Source organism: Daucus carota, chromosome 5, assembly GCF_001625215.2.
Source record: "Daucus carota subsp. sativus chromosome 5, DH1 v3.0, whole genome shotgun sequence".
NCBI lineage: Eukaryota > Viridiplantae > Streptophyta > Magnoliopsida > Apiales > Apiaceae > Daucus > Daucus carota.
The window spans coordinates 35,372,365-35,389,198 of record NC_030385.2 but is presented as its reverse complement, the minus strand read 5'-3'; the positions used below and the strand labels follow the sequence as shown (position 1 = coordinate 35,389,198).

At 36.1% G+C, this 16,834-nt stretch overlaps 4 protein-coding genes across 6 annotated transcripts; all 4 read left to right on the top strand.

Annotated features, from left to right (window-relative positions):
* Positions 1–361: 361 nt before the first annotated feature.
* Positions 362–2,768, top strand: LOC108219936 (probable histone H2A variant 2). 2 transcript variants are annotated; one of them, XM_017393533.2, is made up of 3 exons: positions 362–510; positions 790–920; positions 2,232–2,768. In XM_017393533.2, the coding sequence occupies exons 2-3, from the start codon at positions 798–800 to the stop codon at positions 2,526–2,528; spliced, it is 420 nt and encodes a 139-aa protein (XP_017249022.1). In that variant the 5' UTR covers positions 362–510; positions 790–797; the 3' UTR covers positions 2,529–2,768. The 2 variants fall into 2 exon arrangements, with proteins under 2 accessions (XP_017249022.1, XP_017249023.1); XM_017393534.2 differs by having other exon boundaries at positions 414–510; positions 793–920.
* Positions 2,769–3,595: 827 nt separating this feature from the next.
* LOC108219934 (beta-carotene isomerase D27, chloroplastic) lies at positions 3,596–6,352 on the top strand. Of its 2 annotated transcripts, XM_017393532.2 has the most exons (7): positions 3,597–3,869; positions 3,972–4,111; positions 4,294–4,386; positions 4,627–4,700; positions 5,018–5,130; positions 5,879–5,971; positions 6,065–6,352. In XM_017393532.2, the coding sequence occupies exons 1-7, from the start codon at positions 3,644–3,646 to the stop codon at positions 6,103–6,105; spliced, it is 780 nt and encodes a 259-aa protein (XP_017249021.1). In that variant the 5' UTR covers positions 3,597–3,643; the 3' UTR covers positions 6,106–6,352. The 2 variants fall into 2 exon arrangements, 1 of the variants encoding a protein (XP_017249021.1); XR_010291983.1 differs by lacking the exon at positions 6,065–6,352 and having other exon boundaries at positions 3,596–3,869; positions 4,627–4,689; positions 5,024–5,130.
* A 1,129-nt stretch (positions 6,353–7,481) lies between these two features.
* Positions 7,482–11,226, top strand: LOC108223925 (2-methyl-6-phytyl-1,4-hydroquinone methyltransferase, chloroplastic). The gene is made up of 3 exons (XM_017398398.2): positions 7,482–8,324; positions 9,445–9,751; positions 10,844–11,226. Exons 1-3 carry the CDS (start codon positions 7,750–7,752, stop codon positions 10,997–10,999), a joined length of 1,038 nt encoding a protein of 345 aa, XP_017253887.1. The 5' UTR covers positions 7,482–7,749; the 3' UTR covers positions 11,000–11,226.
* A 607-nt stretch (positions 11,227–11,833) lies between these two features.
* LOC108220617 (uncharacterized) lies at positions 11,834–12,794 on the top strand. The gene has a single exon (XM_017394430.2). The coding sequence runs from the start codon at positions 11,900–11,902 to the stop codon at positions 12,482–12,484; it is 585 nt and encodes a 194-aa protein (XP_017249919.1). The 5' UTR covers positions 11,834–11,899; the 3' UTR covers positions 12,485–12,794.
* Positions 12,795–16,834: the final 4,040 nt, after the last annotated feature.

Sequence of the window (16,834 nt, the reverse complement as noted above, 5' to 3'; positions counted from 1 at the left end):
CATGAACTATTTTTACGATTCACCTTAGATTATGAAATTTTTTCTATGATTTGAATCAAACTTTCGAATTTTTTGACTTCTTTGTGGTTTAACTCAAACCCTCGGGTCATATCTTTCCTGTATAGGATACGAGCACAGCCCTTGCAAGGGCCAAGGAGACTGTCGATGCATAAAATCCGATCTCCACCGTACAAATCCTTAAACTACATCCAACATCCGCTCACGTGACGAGCGTGGGCAAAGACGTTGACCTACCACTAGTTTAACAAGGAAGGGCAATTTAGTCCCAAAATAATTTCGAAATTAAAATTTTGCTATCCGCCCAAATTAGACCCGCCAGTACAAGTGGGCAGATATTTAATTTTAGGAAACTACAAGGGCAAAATCGTAAATAAAATATCAGAAGCGAAATAAAAGTCCCAATTATCTGACCCAAAGCAGAGCCTCATCCGCAATTTAACTTTCTCTCTCTAAAACTCGACGCCTCTCTCTAGTTTAAACAGCTCTCAGGTACTCTCTCTCTCTAGATTTACGCCGGTATATACATACATAAATTTGTACACACGTATAATTGAGATTTTGTCATGTTAATTCTTGAAGCTACGTTGATTTTTAACTTGTTAATCGCTTCAAATTCGCTAGATCTCGCTTATTTGTGTTATGAAATTGATAAGCTTGTGTATTTTTCTGTCTTTATGTTTTTGTGTGCAATTTTACACACACAGTGTGATTATGTGTCTGTGTGTGTGTTAATTTGGGTGTTGTGATAAATCTGTTTGTTTAATATAGAAGGATAGATGGCGGGAAAAGGAGGAAAGGGTTTAGTAGCTGGCAAAACAACTGCCGCGGCGGCAGCGGCTAGCAAGGAGAAGGATAACAAGAAAAGGCCGATTTCGAGGTCATCTCGTGCTGGTCTTCAGGTATAATTTTGTTGCTTTTATGTTTTTAATTCGCGTAAATTTTCACATTTTCTGATTATATTATGGGGGATTTTTGGGTTTTCCTTGTTTGCTTTCGGGTTATGTTTTATATTCTTTTGTGGATCTTGTGAATTGTATAATATATGAATTATGCACATTGGAGTTTAAGTGCTTGATTGATGTATTATGCGCAATCTTATACCTATGTTAGCTAATGATGGATTAAAAAATGAATTTTGAATTTGTGTTTTGTTAATAATTTTGCAGTTGAGTTGTATTAGGTTTTGTATACTGAAAATTTGTATTTTTTTTGGGAAGCTGTTACTTTTTTGCAACATTGACTTGTGTATTAGCTAATATTTATGAAGTTGTATTTTGTTAATAATTTTGCACTTGAGTTGTATTAGGTTTTGTATACTGGAAATTTGTATTTTTTTTTGGGAAGCTGTTACTTTTTTTCAACATTGACTTGTGTATTAGCTGATATTTTTGAATTTGTATTTTGTTAATAATTTTGCACTTGAGTTGTATTAGGTTTTGTATACTGAAACTTTGTAATTTTATGGGAAGCTGTTACTTTTTACAACATTGACTTGTGTATTAGCTGATATTGGATTAGTTTCTTATGAATGGTGTAAAAATAAATAAAGGTAGACCATAGAAGCCAAGTGCGTATATGAAAATTGTACCAATTGTTGAAAAAATGTGGATACAGCACCAACAGGCAAAATTTTGAAATCGGAGAATTGCACAAGTAAAAGCAAGGAGTATACTTAAGAAAGCTTTTGTCCCAGTACCTTAGTTTGGATACAGGCTGATTAAAGCAAGTGACCACTGGCGAGTAGCATTCACATGATATTTGGACTATAAAGTCTCTCTCTGTTAGTTAATCATAGTTATTCCTTCTTAAAACCACATACGGATTGTGTTGAAGGTTATGCTTTAATAACTCAACTGCTCACTTTATTATATGATCGTAAAGTTTCCTTCCATGAAACTTACATGTTTCAAAGTTATTCTTTGTTTGCCGATTTATGGTATCTTCGATTTGGTCTCAAAGGTAGTATTTGTTCAAATACCAAATGATGTTGTGTTAGGGCCGTAAAGTGCAACCAATTAGACTAGTATGCCTTTCAGGCACAACTGCAGGTTATCAGATATTGTGTTTGCTAGCTTGTTGCAAATTTTTCTGGGATTGCACAATATTGCAATCCCGTCAACTCTGTTGTAATTGTTGTACATTCTACAAGAAGTGCTTTATTTTAGAACTTTAATGTGAATGCCATTTGTTTGTTTTCTTTTGGACTTCAGTTTCCTGTTGGTCGAATTCATCGTCACCTGAAAACAAGGACTTCTGCTAATGGGCGAGTTGGCGCCACTGCAGCTGTGTATTCTGCTGCTATCCTCGAGTACCTGACAGCAGAGGTACTCGAGTTAGCAGGAAATGCTAGCAAAGATCTAAAGGTGAAGAGAATCACGCCTAGGCATCTGCAGCTTGCCATCCGTGGTGACGAGGAGCTTGACACTCTCATCAAAGGAACAATTGCTGGAGGTGGTGTTATCCCCCATATTCACAAATCCCTCATTAACAAAACCACCAAGGAATAAGTTCGTCACTTGTTAAAGCCAGTGTACTTGTCTATGGCTCTGTTAGATTGGTTTCCTGTTGACCAATGCTAAATCCTGTAATTGTAGTTTTAGAGATTCTTGGGTATATACCTTTAAGCGTATGTACTCCTTCAGCTTAAACTAGAAAGGGCTTAAACTAGAAGGGAGTTATTAGTTTGGAATCTATTAAATTCTTGTTTGCTTATGACCAGGTCAATGTTATGGATTGTGTTTCTTTAATCTTAGATACTTGCTGAATTATTTGTTTCATTTCCTTTCCTTTGCCAAGCACCTTGCTTGCAAAAAATACCTAGTGTTGGATCATGGATGTGGTTTCTGTACGGAAGCTCTGAACGAGTGACTTGGGTAATGATGTGTTCCTGACTTCCTGTACAGAAGGATTCTAGATTCCCGTACAATTGGTTTCAAATAGCAAATTATAATTTGATATATGTTTATTCTGGCTCAGTTTGGAAATTAATGGTAATTAGATGTTTTGTATAGTTGATTTAAGTATTTATTTTGACTAGCGGATTGAATGATGATTAGCGGATAGAATTAATTATCTTTTTGTAAAATTGTACCATACACTAATATTAGCTGATTCAAATGGTCAAACTTTTGATATAATCCAATCCTTAAGCAACGCAAATTGTTACCGGAGAGACTCTTTTATAAGAACCCTGAACCTAATATTTTTTGACTTGCAAACTAAAAATATCAAAGGTTCAGTGAAATGAACCCTGACTATCTACAGATGTCATTTCAGAGGATAAAAATGTTTGGTGATATATATTAGTTAACAATTTTGCTTAAAAAAGTTTACCAACTAGGAGGAATCATTAGTTGAGGCCGGACATGACTAATGAGTATATAATGAAGTTAAAATTTTGTGAACCAGGGAGATTGCAGAATGGTCACTGTCCACTTCTTAGTACGGCTTATGTATTGTTTAGCTTTCAGCTTCACACATGAGGAATCTTTGTGGTTAATATGCTCTAAATCTCTAACATGCTATTTTGTTGTTACATGCATCTCTCCAAGGAATTTAATAGAGTTAAATTGCGGAACTTTAAATTTTAAAAAGATACTATCAAAAATCAGAACAGACCTTGATGCTGAACATGGATGCAAGACTTGTTCTGCATGTCACCAGCTCAGTTCTTCCTTGCTTGAGCCAACACAACATGCACAGACGTAGATGTCCTCGTGCTGTGTCTGCAATGACGTCGCCAACACAAAATGTAGAAAGATTAACAACTTTAAAGACCGAGTACAAAGACAACTGGTTTGACAGTATCGCCATTAATCATCTGTCTAAGAGCGTACAAGAAACTATAGGTTTGCAGTTTTTTTTCCATATACATAGATGAGATGTAAATGTATTGGTTAAACAAAATAGTAACTGATGTATGCATGCGCGTGTTTGTTTTTGAATTATAGGATTTAAAAGTAGCAAGAAGGGATATGATGGTCTGGTGGAGGCCACAACAGCTGCAAGGCAGCACTTCAGCCCGGACCAACAAAGACAACTGGTCATTCAGGCACTTGATAAAGCTTTTCCTAAGCCCATCCTCTCTTTGGTGAGTTTTTATCATCATCATCATCTCTCTCTCTCTCTCTCTCCCCCTCCCTCCCTCCCTCCCTCTCTCTCTCTCTCTCCTTCCCTCCCTCCCTCCCTCCTCCCCTCCTTCCCCATAATATTCCTTATGTTTCATATCTGTATCAAATTTTAATCAGCATCAGTGTTATTTAATAATGGCAGATCAGGACAGTGCTACCACCGTCTAAACTTCAAAGGGAATATTTTGCTGCGTTCACTACAATATTCTTTCCCTGGCTAGTTGGCCCCTGCGAGGTATGAAACTCTGAGTTACACTAGCGTGCAAGTAATAGGAATAACATTATTGGTAGAGAGGTGCAAAGGTATGCGACTATCATCATAATACTTAGTATATCATGCAAGACTATCCAGTTAAAAAGACAGAGCCTAAGTGCTTAGCAAGCTTAACTTCGTACGTACATATGCTTGCAAGGTGAGCAGATGGCAAGTACACTCCTTTTCTTCCAACGCTAATGTAAAATTTTATGTTACAAGGTAAAAGAGTCGGAGTTCAATGGAAAACATGAGAAAAACGTTGTCCACATAAAAAAAATGCAGGTATGTCAATTGTTGTCTTATGTTAACATAGCTCAGTTTGAGTTTTGGGGGGTGGGGGGAGTTCCACTCTGGTCTATAGACTATGGGAACCAATTCTTCAGGCTGGGCATCTGGAACCCCCTAAGGATCCACTCTTTTTCTATAAGCAGGAATAATTAGTACCTAGCAGAACAGAATAAGTTGATTACAGACAGTCACATCTGCGCCAATATGTTCAATGCCCTTTAGTTTCTGTCACTAATGTGTCATCTTGACAATTCACTCAATTGAGGCATTATTAACATCACCTTGCATCATAAACATCAAAGTCTTATATTGTCGTCATAAGTTTCAGGTTTTTGGAGGAGAGCAATTGCGTCAACATGTGCACCAATTTATGTAAGATGCCTTCTCAAGCTTTCATTAAGGACTCATTTGGAATACCAGTCAACATGGTTCCCAGTAAGTATCTAACAACAGGAAGCCTGTATACTGATAACTAATTATGTCAGTCAGTGTGTACTCAAGCTCGCATGCCAGGTTATTTATTTTATAAATATGTCAATACAGAAGGGTACATATTATAAATATGTTTCTGGTAATGACAATAGACTTGCAATAATTTAGAACAGCTACCATAACTTCATAACAATTACAAAACAACACTTTCTACTTAGAATAAACCAGTAGGCCATATGGCAAAATGAAAAAGAGAGATTAGCAGACAAATTAAAATTAAAATTTATGTCTTAGCTTTCTCTGTACGCAATAGTCTTAGCTTTCAAAGGCGAGTTGGTCATTATATCACAAACTAGGATTTGTTGCCCGCTTCGCATGGTGCTTTGTTCGAGATTTTTTCTTTTTCTTTTAATTATTTTGTTAAACCAAATCTGTTAATAAGTACTGAAAATACAAACTTAACATTTTATTTGCGGGCTGCGCATGGTTCTTCTGATTTGGGCTTATTTTTTTAAGTCTTATAGACCAAACTTGATTATAGTCCATAAACGGCCCATTATTATTTAAAAAATAAATTCGTAAATCATTATTACTTTAAATAAATAGTATTGTTAAGTTCTTAAGTTGTTTATATATTAAAACTTCTAACCAACAGCTATGCTTACTCGAGCATCATTATCAGCAAAGCATATTCATGGAGTTATAATTGACAAGAATCAATGACTACTCACCTCCTGCTATTCATTGGCAGATTTTGATGATATGAGCTGTGAGATGATATTTGGCCAGGAACCACCTGCACAGAGCGATGATCCAGCATTTAAGCAACCATGTTACAAACTATGTAATTGTTTCAAATCCTTCTACTGTTCTTTTCTATGTTTATATTTTACCTTTTATATTGTAAATATTTGTTTGTTTCCTGTGTAACATGCAGGCAATGCAAAGCAAAAGCACAGTACATCCTGCACTAGCTAATCCAGAAGAGCGAAAGCCTGGTGCCGTTCTACGAATTCTAAAGGACTTGTCAAAATGTATGTCAAAGTATTCTTCAACGAGATGCGGATGATGAAGATCCACTAAAATATATAATACTTGAATAATTATGATCTTGTCTATGCTACTTAGGCGAGCCTTGATGCAAGATTGTAAAAACCATATATTTATCGTTTGTTTTTATAAATCAGATAAGAAAAGATGGCCTATATACATTGGCTTATAAAAATTGATGTCAGCTCAGAGGCTAGTATCTAGCAGATGCCATTAAATCATAACTGTGCGACAGTAAAATCACGGTGCTTAAGAACAGGGAAAAACCAGAGTCATACTTACGATAGTGATTGGTTTCCTTGAATCTTCATTGTGGGGCTTGCCGACCTTGTAGATTTGGGACTAGCATGACTCCTACTTTACTTATTAATCATCGTAAAGGCACAGCCTCTTTAGCTCCCAAAAGCCTGTTTACTAAGGATGTGAATGAGAATCGAGAATGGGATTAAGAGATGTGGGAACGGGGTATCCCAAAGAGTAAAAAAAGTTACTAATCCGAATACGGAGATAAATTTGAGATTCTAATTCCAGTTAACCGGCTCATTAACCATGATCCAAATGCCTCTTAAGTTTACCAGCCTAATTTAGTTGTGAAGTTTTCTGTTTAATGAGCAAGTGGTCTAATGGGACAGGGTCTACTAATTGAGAAGCTCAACTGAGGTGGATACCATCCAAAAACAAGCTTTTAAACTCTTCTACAAGGTACTGGACAAAAAAAAAAAAAATCTCAATAAGTCAAAAAATATGTATCCAAAAATTTTGAGCATCCAGTGAGAGGGGCTATATAAGCATAATGTTCAAGTGCTCATACGAGCACAGATGCTCTCCTTAAGTTGATTAGGGTCCAAAAACTGTGTACAAGGTTTGGAACTTAATGAAGTCCACAATTAAGTCGTTTACTGTGAATTAAACAAAAATAAAGAAGTTGGAAAATGGATCTCAAGTTATCTGACAACTTGATTTTAGCTGAATAAGATGTAGTTGGATAACTGGGCTTCAATAGAGGCTATTGCTTATAAACACTTCGGAGTTTGACCCAAATTTATAGTTCGTCCTTAAAAAACAATTGGTCCATCTAAACTATTCAACTAATCCCTCCATTTTTATTTTATTACAAAATACTTTGTTTTTTTTACCTCAGTGGATGAAATAGTAAAAATAATATATGACATAGTTAAAATTGAATATTTGTGACACAAAATTCGATATTATTTCTACACAAAAAATAAAATTGATAAAAAAATGGATATTCATGAATAATTTTTTTAAAGAAAATAAATAATCAACTATACACTGAAAATCTGAGCCACTAGAATGACCAAACAACCACCACAAATGCAACTGAAGAGCTAAGGTTTCTTGGTTTCTGGGCCCCTTGTCTTGATGTTACATACACACTCTGTAAAATCACCAAAGGGTAGAACAGTTGCAACTTTTGAGCCAAGATCATGCACTAGTTCTCAAGCCAAGTTGCTACAATCTGCATTAGTTTTGGTTACAACCACCAATTCAATCACCTAAGCTTGTAATTTGTAAGTTATTTTATCTGGGTATTTGTTATTTCTTCATTTCATGGCTTCTTCAATGCTTAGTGGTACTGAAAATTTCACACTCATTAGAGGAATTACCCCAAATGGGCTTGGTCTTGTAAGGTCAAATTTGAATGGTAAGCCTTTCACTAAGCTTAGTTTCACTTCTAATGGTAAAAAAAATCTCACCTTTAGAAGTAAAAGTACAACCTTTGTTCCCAAATGTAGTGCTTCATCTGCAAGGCCATCTTCACAGCCTAGGTTTATTCAAAACAAGAAAGAGGCCTTTTGGTTTTACAGATTCTTGTCAATTGTGTATGACCATGTTATTAATCCTGGACATTGGACTGAAGATATGAGAGATGATGCACTTGAGCCAGCTGATTTGAATAATAGGAATATGCTTGTGGTTGATGTTGGTGGAGGGACAGGGTTCACTACTTTGGGTATCGTTAAACATGTGGATGCCAAGAATGTTACCATTCTTGATCAGTCTCCTCATCAGCTTGCTAAAGCTAAGGAAAAGGAGCCTCTGAAGGATTGTAAGATAATTGAGGGAGATGCGGAGAATCTTCCATTTAGAACTGATTATGCTGATAGATATGTGTCAGCAGGGAGGTATAACACATTAACTTTCTAGTTTTGGTGATATGATTTGTACATGGCTTTTGCGCTTCAAATTATTATGTTCTGTTGTTATCACTTGGTGATGATATTATATTAGTTTAATTAGCTTCTATTGGCAAATTCTGGTGTTGTTGATACGCAGCCAATAGTATATATTGTATTTAGTAGTGATGTCTAGTTGTTGGTTTTACATGTTATAAGAATAGTATCTCTAAGTCTGTATGGTGTTCCTTGCGTGGTTAACTGGTTATACGATGCAGATTATATATGATATTGAGTATGATATTTTTGGTGTTTGTGTTTGACACATTTGATATCTTGACTCTTGACATGTGAACTGTGACAATGACCCGATCACAATAAGAAATTACATTGTTCGTGTCACAGATTAGACCTGATGGAAATATATATATCAATTCTAGAACTCAAAGACTATATTATGTTGTGACCTTTCTCGACCTGGATGACTGCATGTACTGACTTTGTGTTTTCCGATGGAATTGATTGTTATCCATACAATTAAGATTTGTAAATCTAAAGGCTGTGCTTAGAATCATCTTTAGTGTTTCTATGCATAATGATTTTTCTTTGATAATATTGTTTGTTGTTTAGTTTCATACTTCCTGGTTATATATTGTCACAAGTCACAAGTACCAGATGGACTCAACTTAATTATCTTACTATTTTTCTAACGCATATGTGTGTGCTTGTGAAAGTGCATGTGATGCCTTTGTAATGAATAACTCAGAATTGCAGGAGATGTCTTTCATATGGGTTTCAAGAAACACTGTTGGTAAATTTTGTTTGATTTTGTTGCTGAATTATATTTAATGCAAAAAGAAATAAAGCAATGAATTGGATAGAAAATGAATAATAGAGTATTTATTCATGAAGAGAAGCTCTTTACTGCAGTTCTAGATAATCCTTAAAAGTCCCAGGTTTTAAACAAAATGCCAGAAACAGTTTTTATCTTTGTGCGTGGTTTTATTTTTTATGCTACATGGATTGGTATTACAATCAATACTTACTGCGTTTCTGTTCAACTTAAAGAGCTATATAGACCTTTCACATTACAGTCTATCTCTAAAGGATTTTATTCTTGTCTTCCCAGTATTGAGTATTGGCCAGATCCTCAACGTGGCATCAGGGAAGCATACAGGGTACTGAAATTGGGAGGGAAAGCATGTATAATTGGTCCAGTCTACCCTACTTTTTGGTTGTCACGTTTTTTCGCAGATATGTGGATGCTCTTCCCTAAAGAGGAAGAGTACATTGAGTGGTTTGAGAAGGCTGGATTTAAGAAGGTTGAGCTAAAGAGGATAGGTCCAAAATGGTATCGTGGAGTTCGTAGGCATGGACTGATCATGGGATGTTCTGTTACAGGTGTTAAGCCTGCGTCAGGAGACTCTCCTCTAGAGGTAACTTTGGTTTTGTATATTATTCATTATTTTTGTCTTCCCGTCTTATTAACCTTCTCATACTTCACTTCAGTTTTGTTATAGTTTCTTTATTGTTGTAAATAAAGCATCATGAGTACGTATTACGACTTTAATATCATTTGTTCTTTAAGTTATATTTAGCAAATATATGATATTGTAATGGTGCATTCTGGGTTCACATCTTCATCTATTAGAGTCAAATGGAAATTCCAATTTCATTGTGCTGGCAATTTTAAACTAGCCGTAGTGAGTGGGGGAGATGACATGAGGCTGGAGTCAGGATGGGCTATAGTTAGCCACTTAACTTCATTGTAGTTATTTTATTTGTTTCCCTTAAAACATTTCAGAGATGAATGTATCATGTATGTTCCTGATTGTAATGGGCAATGCATCATTCTGTTATGGCCTATGGAGCAATTAATTAAAATAAATACTTATATTGATTTTACCCTGTCTCTGGTCTTCTTCTTCTTTTTTTTTGGAAAATGCCGATGTGGATTGGTTCGAGTTCTTTGCTTAATGTTTGGTACAACGCTGCACATTTCACATATACAGCATCTGAATAGAGTCTCAGGGAATAAATTCCACGCTCCAGCCATGCTTTTTAAACTCCTTTTTTAGCATCTTGTTTCCAAACTTTCAGTCACAAGCCCAAATAAGCTATATAGGCATTGGATTTAGGAGTTTATAAATGACTATTGTAGATAAATATGTACTTAATCACATCTGAAGATATTAATTTGTAGGACCAGGTTCACCTTACATTTTGGGGGTTGACAGCATTTGACTGGGGTGTTACTCCTTCGAAAGTATACTTTCAGTTTTTTGGTCATTTTTATATTAAAATATGTAGCCGAAAGCATGTTTATAGAGAAATTTTTAGTATCCATCTTCAGATGATTTTTTCACAAGGCACTACGTCAGAAAATTGTCAGGAGTAATAGTCTAATCTGGAGGTGAATGCAGATATATAGTTCTCTCTATCTAATCGACCTCATGACCTGTTCTTTTACATACTGTTGGCCTTTGTGTAAATATAATTAATTAACACGGATAGCTATATTGTTGCAGCTGCCCCCAAAGGTTGAGGAGGTAGAAAAGAAAGAAAGTCCATTTGCTTTCTTGACGCGCCTCATTCTAGGTTCCTTGGCTGGATTGTACTACGTATTGGTTCCTATCTACATGTGGCTGAAGAATCTAGTTGTTCCCAAAGGTATGCCAATATGAGTAACAGGTTCCAGAAATAGAAATTCGCCAATGTATGTACATTTTAACTGGTCGCTGGAGGTGTTTACAATATCACAGAATTATGAGGTTCGAGGGAGAGAAATCAGACTATTATGTATATTTCAGCTAGATGCTGGAGCTGTTTACAAATTTCCAGTTTTTGTTATTATATGTAACTGACTTTAGTTTCGTTTCTATATATATGAGTGCTTGCATATTCAACACCACCCTCTCAGTCCTCTAATCTTCCGGTTTGCTGCATCTTTTCCAGCCCCGAAAATTAGCTTTAACTGCCCTAAACACTGTTCAACAAACCTAGAACTGGCAGCATGGTGTAGTTTTTGCAGAGCTAAGAGGAGTTATCAGAAACCTCTTCTTGTTATTGTTGAATACTCGGGAGTTACCAAAGTAAATAATTAAGGAGAAAAGGGGAGAGACTCTGCTCTAGATTTTTTTAAACAGAGCAAAGTAAATAATGTCATACTAGCATTTTGTGAATGCTACGAGTTTTTCAATAATTGAAAAATATATTTAAAAAATTGCAAATTTAAATAAAAGATTTGACACTATCAATTTTTATTACCTAATTAAATTCTTTATTTTTTTTATATAAGCATAAAATGATAACTCAAAAATCAATTACATATCTTCTTGCAATTTAGTTATGAATTAATAAATATATTCTTAGTCCAGTGTCATAAAAAGTATGAATCGGATTTAATTCGGTTTGTTGGATTAATCAGAAATTAATTGAAATTAATCGATCATAATTAATTAAATAATTAAATATTTCATCAATTCGGCTGGATTAATAGATGATCCATAATTAATGGGCGACTTGTAAAACAGAGCCGCTACCGATTCACTCATATTTGGACTCAAGAGTCTTCACCCTCGACAATGGCAGCAAACATGGAAGAATACTCGGCATCATCGACCCTAATCCCCTTCCCCGCTCCCCTCCCTCTCCTCCGCCAACCCATACCCGCTTCCCGACCCGACGACCCATCTCTCGGACCCTTCCTCCTCGCCTTCCCAGACCCCCAATCCTGGTCCTCATCTCTCTCCTCTTGTCAATCGCAAATCACCCACCAATGCGAATCCGGGTCGCGGGTCGGATGCTCCATTGCCGCCTCCCACAAATGCAAACCCCCCTGGTGGAAACCCTTGATTGGACTCTCCAATCAAGATTTTAGAGAGAGGGAGGCCTGTGAGGTGCGAGAAATGGAGAGGTGTGTTGAAGAAAGTAGGGGGAAGTGTGTGAGCTTTGCGAGGGAGAAGTGTGTGAGTGTGTTTCGAGATGCGAGGGTTGCAGTGGACTGGAGGAACGGGGATAGGAGGAGTGTGGGGAAGTTGGTTTGGTTAGCTACTTTGATGGGGAGTCAGAGTGTGGGGTTTGAGTTTTTGAGGTCTCAAGTTGCTGTTTCGAGTTATCGAGGTAGTGAATTGTTGGGTCATCATTTGGATGTCGATATAAAAGGCTAGTGATACACTGAGAAGTTCTTGGTAAGGTATAAAAGTGGTGAGTTGATAGGGGATCATTTGGATATTGATTTGAAGGGCTAGCGATGCAAGTTTTGGTTTTTCTTCAGGGTGTAAGAATTTGATCTTCAGTTATAGAGGTGGTGAGTTTTTAGGTGATCTGTTGGATTTTGATATAAATGGCTAGTGACATAAGTTGTTTTTCATCTCGGTGTAAGGCTGTAAGTATTTGAGATGATATGTGATATTTGATGTTTATGTATTATATAAATGGAACTATATTGTTTGGCCTAAAGTTAATTTCTTTGGATTATATGCTTCATAAATCATATTGATATGAGTGATTTAATTGGTGAGTGTTGTGTTGGTATAGTTTCTTCAATTTTGAGTGTTGCTGAAAATCTCTCACTAGAGGTATAACCTCATGTGTGCTAGATTTGTTAAGTCGTATCTGCATACAATGCCTTTCGTTAAGCTTAGTTATACTAATCATGGTAGTGAAAGTAGTACCTTTGCACCAAATGTAGTGCTTCAACTGCAAGACCATCTTCACAGCCTAGGTTTATATTAACAAGAAAGTGTTGAGAGATGATGCACTTGAACTTGCTGATTAGAATAATAGGAATCTGAAAGTGGTTGATGTTGGTGGAGGGTCAGGGGTCACTACTCTGGGTATCGTAAAACTTGTGGATGCCAACTACTCTTGACCAGTCTCCCATCAGCTTGCCAAAGCTAAGCAAAAGGAACCTAAGAAGAGATAATCGAGGGAGATGTGGAGGAGCTTCCGTTTAGACCTGATTGATGCCTATCGGCTGCAGGTATAATTTATAAAGCTGTTCTTCTTGATTTGGTCATCTGATTTGCGCTCTACATTTTTGCAATGTTTGTAGTTGTCAAGGTTATAAGTCTATTTTAGTTCGATTCTTCTTCAAAAATTACGTCTGTCCTTGAGGTGCTACAATAATTCCTTTGTTTTGTTAAAATTTTTGTTATAGGAAAGTGTATATAAATGTGTTGCTTGCTTAATACTCCCTCCATCCCATTTTAAGTGTCCTGTTTTGACTTTTAACGGTCAAATTGACCAACTTTTGACCAAGCATAAAGCACAAATTCGTTACTATTTTAAAAAACTAAAAATTACATTTTATAGTATATTGCATGTACATTATAGTGACATAATTTTTTTAATTTTTAAAAATTATATTATATATGTAAAAATCAGTCAAAATTTGGTCAATTTGACCATTCAAAAGTCAAACAGGACACTTAAAATGGGATGGAGGGAGTATGATACTAGTCCTATTTCTTATTGTGTGTTATTAGCTATCCTTGATGTTTGGTTTTGACATGTTTATTCATTAGCATTGACATTCGAAATTAAAGAATCACAATAAGAAATCACATTGTCTGCCTATGCCTAGTACTAAGATTCTATTTGAGAATAAAAATATAAGAAATTAAGGCTATAAATACCAGTAATTGAAGAGTATTTATTATGTTTTCTAAATGCATGTACTGAGAAGTGGATTAAACTTAAAAGTGAGCTCTGTGACAACTGAATTCATATTATCGGATTGCTTTATTTAACTAAAAATTGCAATTGTAATACAAAGATTATGCAGAGAGCCATCATTAGTGCTTCTAATTTCTATGCATAGCAATGTTTTGCCTAAATATTTAACAAGACTTGCATGTTAAAAACTCTTGCGATCTTTTTGACACATTTTATCTGGAGGGGGGAGGGGGTATGCCCTTGTGGTGAATAACACAGAACTGCGTACAAGGTTCAAGATATGGTTGTTACAATGAATAGTAACTACATGTCTATTTAAGACTTCAAGTTGAACAGCTACAGAGATTTTTCACATTGATATCTATCTCTAATAGTATTCCTCGTAGTCTTCCCACAATCCCACTAGTTCCCATTATTGAGTATTCGCCAGATTCTCAACAGGGAATCAGCGAAGTATGGGTACTGAAATTGGGAGGGAAAGCATGTGTAAAGTTTAATTGGACATGCTACCTTACTTTTTGGACGTCTTGTTCTCTCACAGATGTGTTGATGCTCATAAAGAGGAAGGAGAGTATATTTAGTGGTTTGATAAGGCTGGATTTGGGAATGTTAAGCTATAAAGGATTGTTTCAGAATGGTGTTGCGGCCTTGCGGGGTTCATAGGCATGGGCTGATCATGGGTTGTTCTCGCTTTTCCTATGGTTTACATGTCCTAAAAAATGCAATGTGAGATTGTATGTTGACTTTGATATCTCATGTTTGTAGAATCAAATTCAGTACCCATATAATATTGTAGTACGCCACTGTGGGTATCTTTGTGGGTTTGACAACATTTGACTAAAATGTTATTCTTATCTTTTTGTCACTTTACTGGTCTTGGAAACCATTTTAATCTTGATAAAAAAAAAAAAAGTTGTTCATTTGGTGAATTTGCTGTATCCATCTCCAGTTTGTTTACATACTCTTTTGGCATTCTCAAAAATGAAAGATTGACCGTGATTCGCTTTATTATTGCAGGTGGAAGGTTTTGGAATTCAAAAGCCTGCAAGCTGATTTGCTCTCGTAATGTGCTTCATCTACACGTGGCTGAAGGATCTAGTCGTTCCTGATGGTAGACGAATATGGCGAAAGGGTTCAAAAGAGAGCAATGCACTTGTGTACATATATTTCAACCCGATGCTGGAGGTGTTTACAATATTTACAGATATGATTGAAAGGTTGGATGGAGAGAAATCAGAGTATTGTGTATATTTCAGCTAGATGCTGGAGAATGGAGATGCACTATAATCCAGTTTTTTGTTACAATATGTAACTGACTTTTGTTTCATTTCCTTATTTATGAGTGCTTCGATTTTAGACAAACACCCAGTCCAGTCTAGAAGACTAGTAGTTGCAACTCGATCAAGTCTTTACTCATGAGGGTAAGATAAAGTCTTTACTCATGAGGCTAACATAGTACATAATAATAGAACTCAACACTTGCAGGAATCATGTCTTGTAGAGTAGAGAGAGCTGGAAAAGCATTGTTAAGAGACTAATTTCTTTGTCCCCTTGATCCTCTGTTAGTTTAGGTGAATTGAAGGCTGCTCAACTAAACCTCAAAATGAGACTAGCAACTAGAGGACATGCTTTCACTGTTTCACATGTGCAAGAATGGGCTCTGATATATGTTATTGTTTCATGATTTGTTCAGACAATAGACGAGGAAATGAAGTACTTTACATTGCAAAGCTACTACTATCTGCTATTAATGCCACAGCTGAAAGACTGTGCTGGGGTTCTCACTACTCTCTTTTACTAAAAGCATTGTGAAGGCTATGACTTGCTTCCAATACTTATGAAGCAGACTATTTGTTATCACGATTTTTCTATAGTGTGTTCATTGACATACGGTAAGTAGTTATGTGTCAAATTTTGATTGCTTTTTCAATCATAAATGTTGATGGACAGTGTTTATTGTATGCCCATTGTCACAAAAACCCTTGTTACAAATCTATGAATGAGGATCGAACTGGACTACAAGAGATAAGCTCTCACTAATTGAGCTGAGCTACCTCAAGACATAAGCCCTTGCTACCTGAGCTATCTTATCGTATCGACTAATTAAATTATCCGCAAGGCCATGAGAATTTTTTTAGTTCTTGAAACTTACACGAGCCTGTTTGGTATTTGGAGGAAAACACGAAGGAAAATTTGACTCGATTTGAACTCAGGCCAATTGAATAACAGTTTAAAAATGGGAAGACTTGAAATCTCTGTCGATAAGATGTCAAGAATCTACAAATAAATGAAGAGTTTGGATCCGTTGTACATTTCCTTGATCATAAACAGTAACAACTCTTCTTTCACAAGGGTGAATAGTACTCACAAAAAATTGCTGCCAAATAATTTAAAGACATCGTACCCTCTTGTACTGTACTGTTATAGAGACTCATGCATTTGAATTAAGCTAGCATAAGCCATCCTAGCTGCCTACTCCCCTAGGGTTTCCTTTCACAAGTTGGAAGGTGGGAATCATAACATACACGAATATATCTCTATAAATATATTCAAATATTCTCCTGTCATAAAAGAACAGGAACCGAACCGGTCGAGTCGTACTTAAACTCGAGTTTGTTCACGAACAGCTCGATTCCTCTCCGGGTCGAGTCATTCATTGTGGAGGTCACACTGGTGTGATACCATCAACAGATGAAGCAGCCATATGATCTGATCTTTCCTCATTGCTCTCGGAAAGTTAAGATCATGCTGGCAGCTTCAACTTTTGGTGCATCACAATTCACATTACCTAACAAAAACTTGAAAATAACCGAATATTACTATGTGAGAACTATAGACAG

Bases quoted from the DNA above. Each gene is read 5' to 3' on its own strand.
- LOC108219936 (XM_017393533.2), top strand. From the start codon at position 798: ATGGCGGGAAAAGGAGGAAAGGGTTTAGTAGCTGGCAAAACAACTGCC. The intron at 921-2,231 runs GTATAATTTTGT...TTTGGACTTCAG, and splicing joins CATCTCGTGCTGGTCTTCAG to TTTCCTGTTGGTCGAATTCA.
- LOC108219934 (XM_017393532.2), top strand. From the start codon at position 3,644: ATGCTGAACATGGATGCAAGACTTGTTCTGCATGTCACCAGCTCAGTT. The intron at 4,701-5,017 runs GTTGTCTTATGT...TGTCGTCATAAG, and splicing joins AAAATGCAGGTATGTCAATT to TTTCAGGTTTTTGGAGGAGA. The intron at 5,972-6,064 runs GTAATTGTTTCA...TGTAACATGCAG, and splicing joins GCAACCATGTTACAAACTAT to GCAATGCAAAGCAAAAGCAC.
- LOC108223925 (XM_017398398.2), top strand. From the start codon at position 7,750: ATGGCTTCTTCAATGCTTAGTGGTACTGAAAATTTCACACTCATTAGA. The intron at 8,325-9,444 runs GTATAACACATT...TTGTCTTCCCAG, and splicing joins AGATATGTGTCAGCAGGGAG to TATTGAGTATTGGCCAGATC. The intron at 9,752-10,843 runs GTAACTTTGGTT...ATATTGTTGCAG, and splicing joins CAGGAGACTCTCCTCTAGAG to CTGCCCCCAAAGGTTGAGGA.
- LOC108220617 (XM_017394430.2), top strand. From the start codon at position 11,900: ATGGCAGCAAACATGGAAGAATACTCGGCATCATCGACCCTAATCCCC.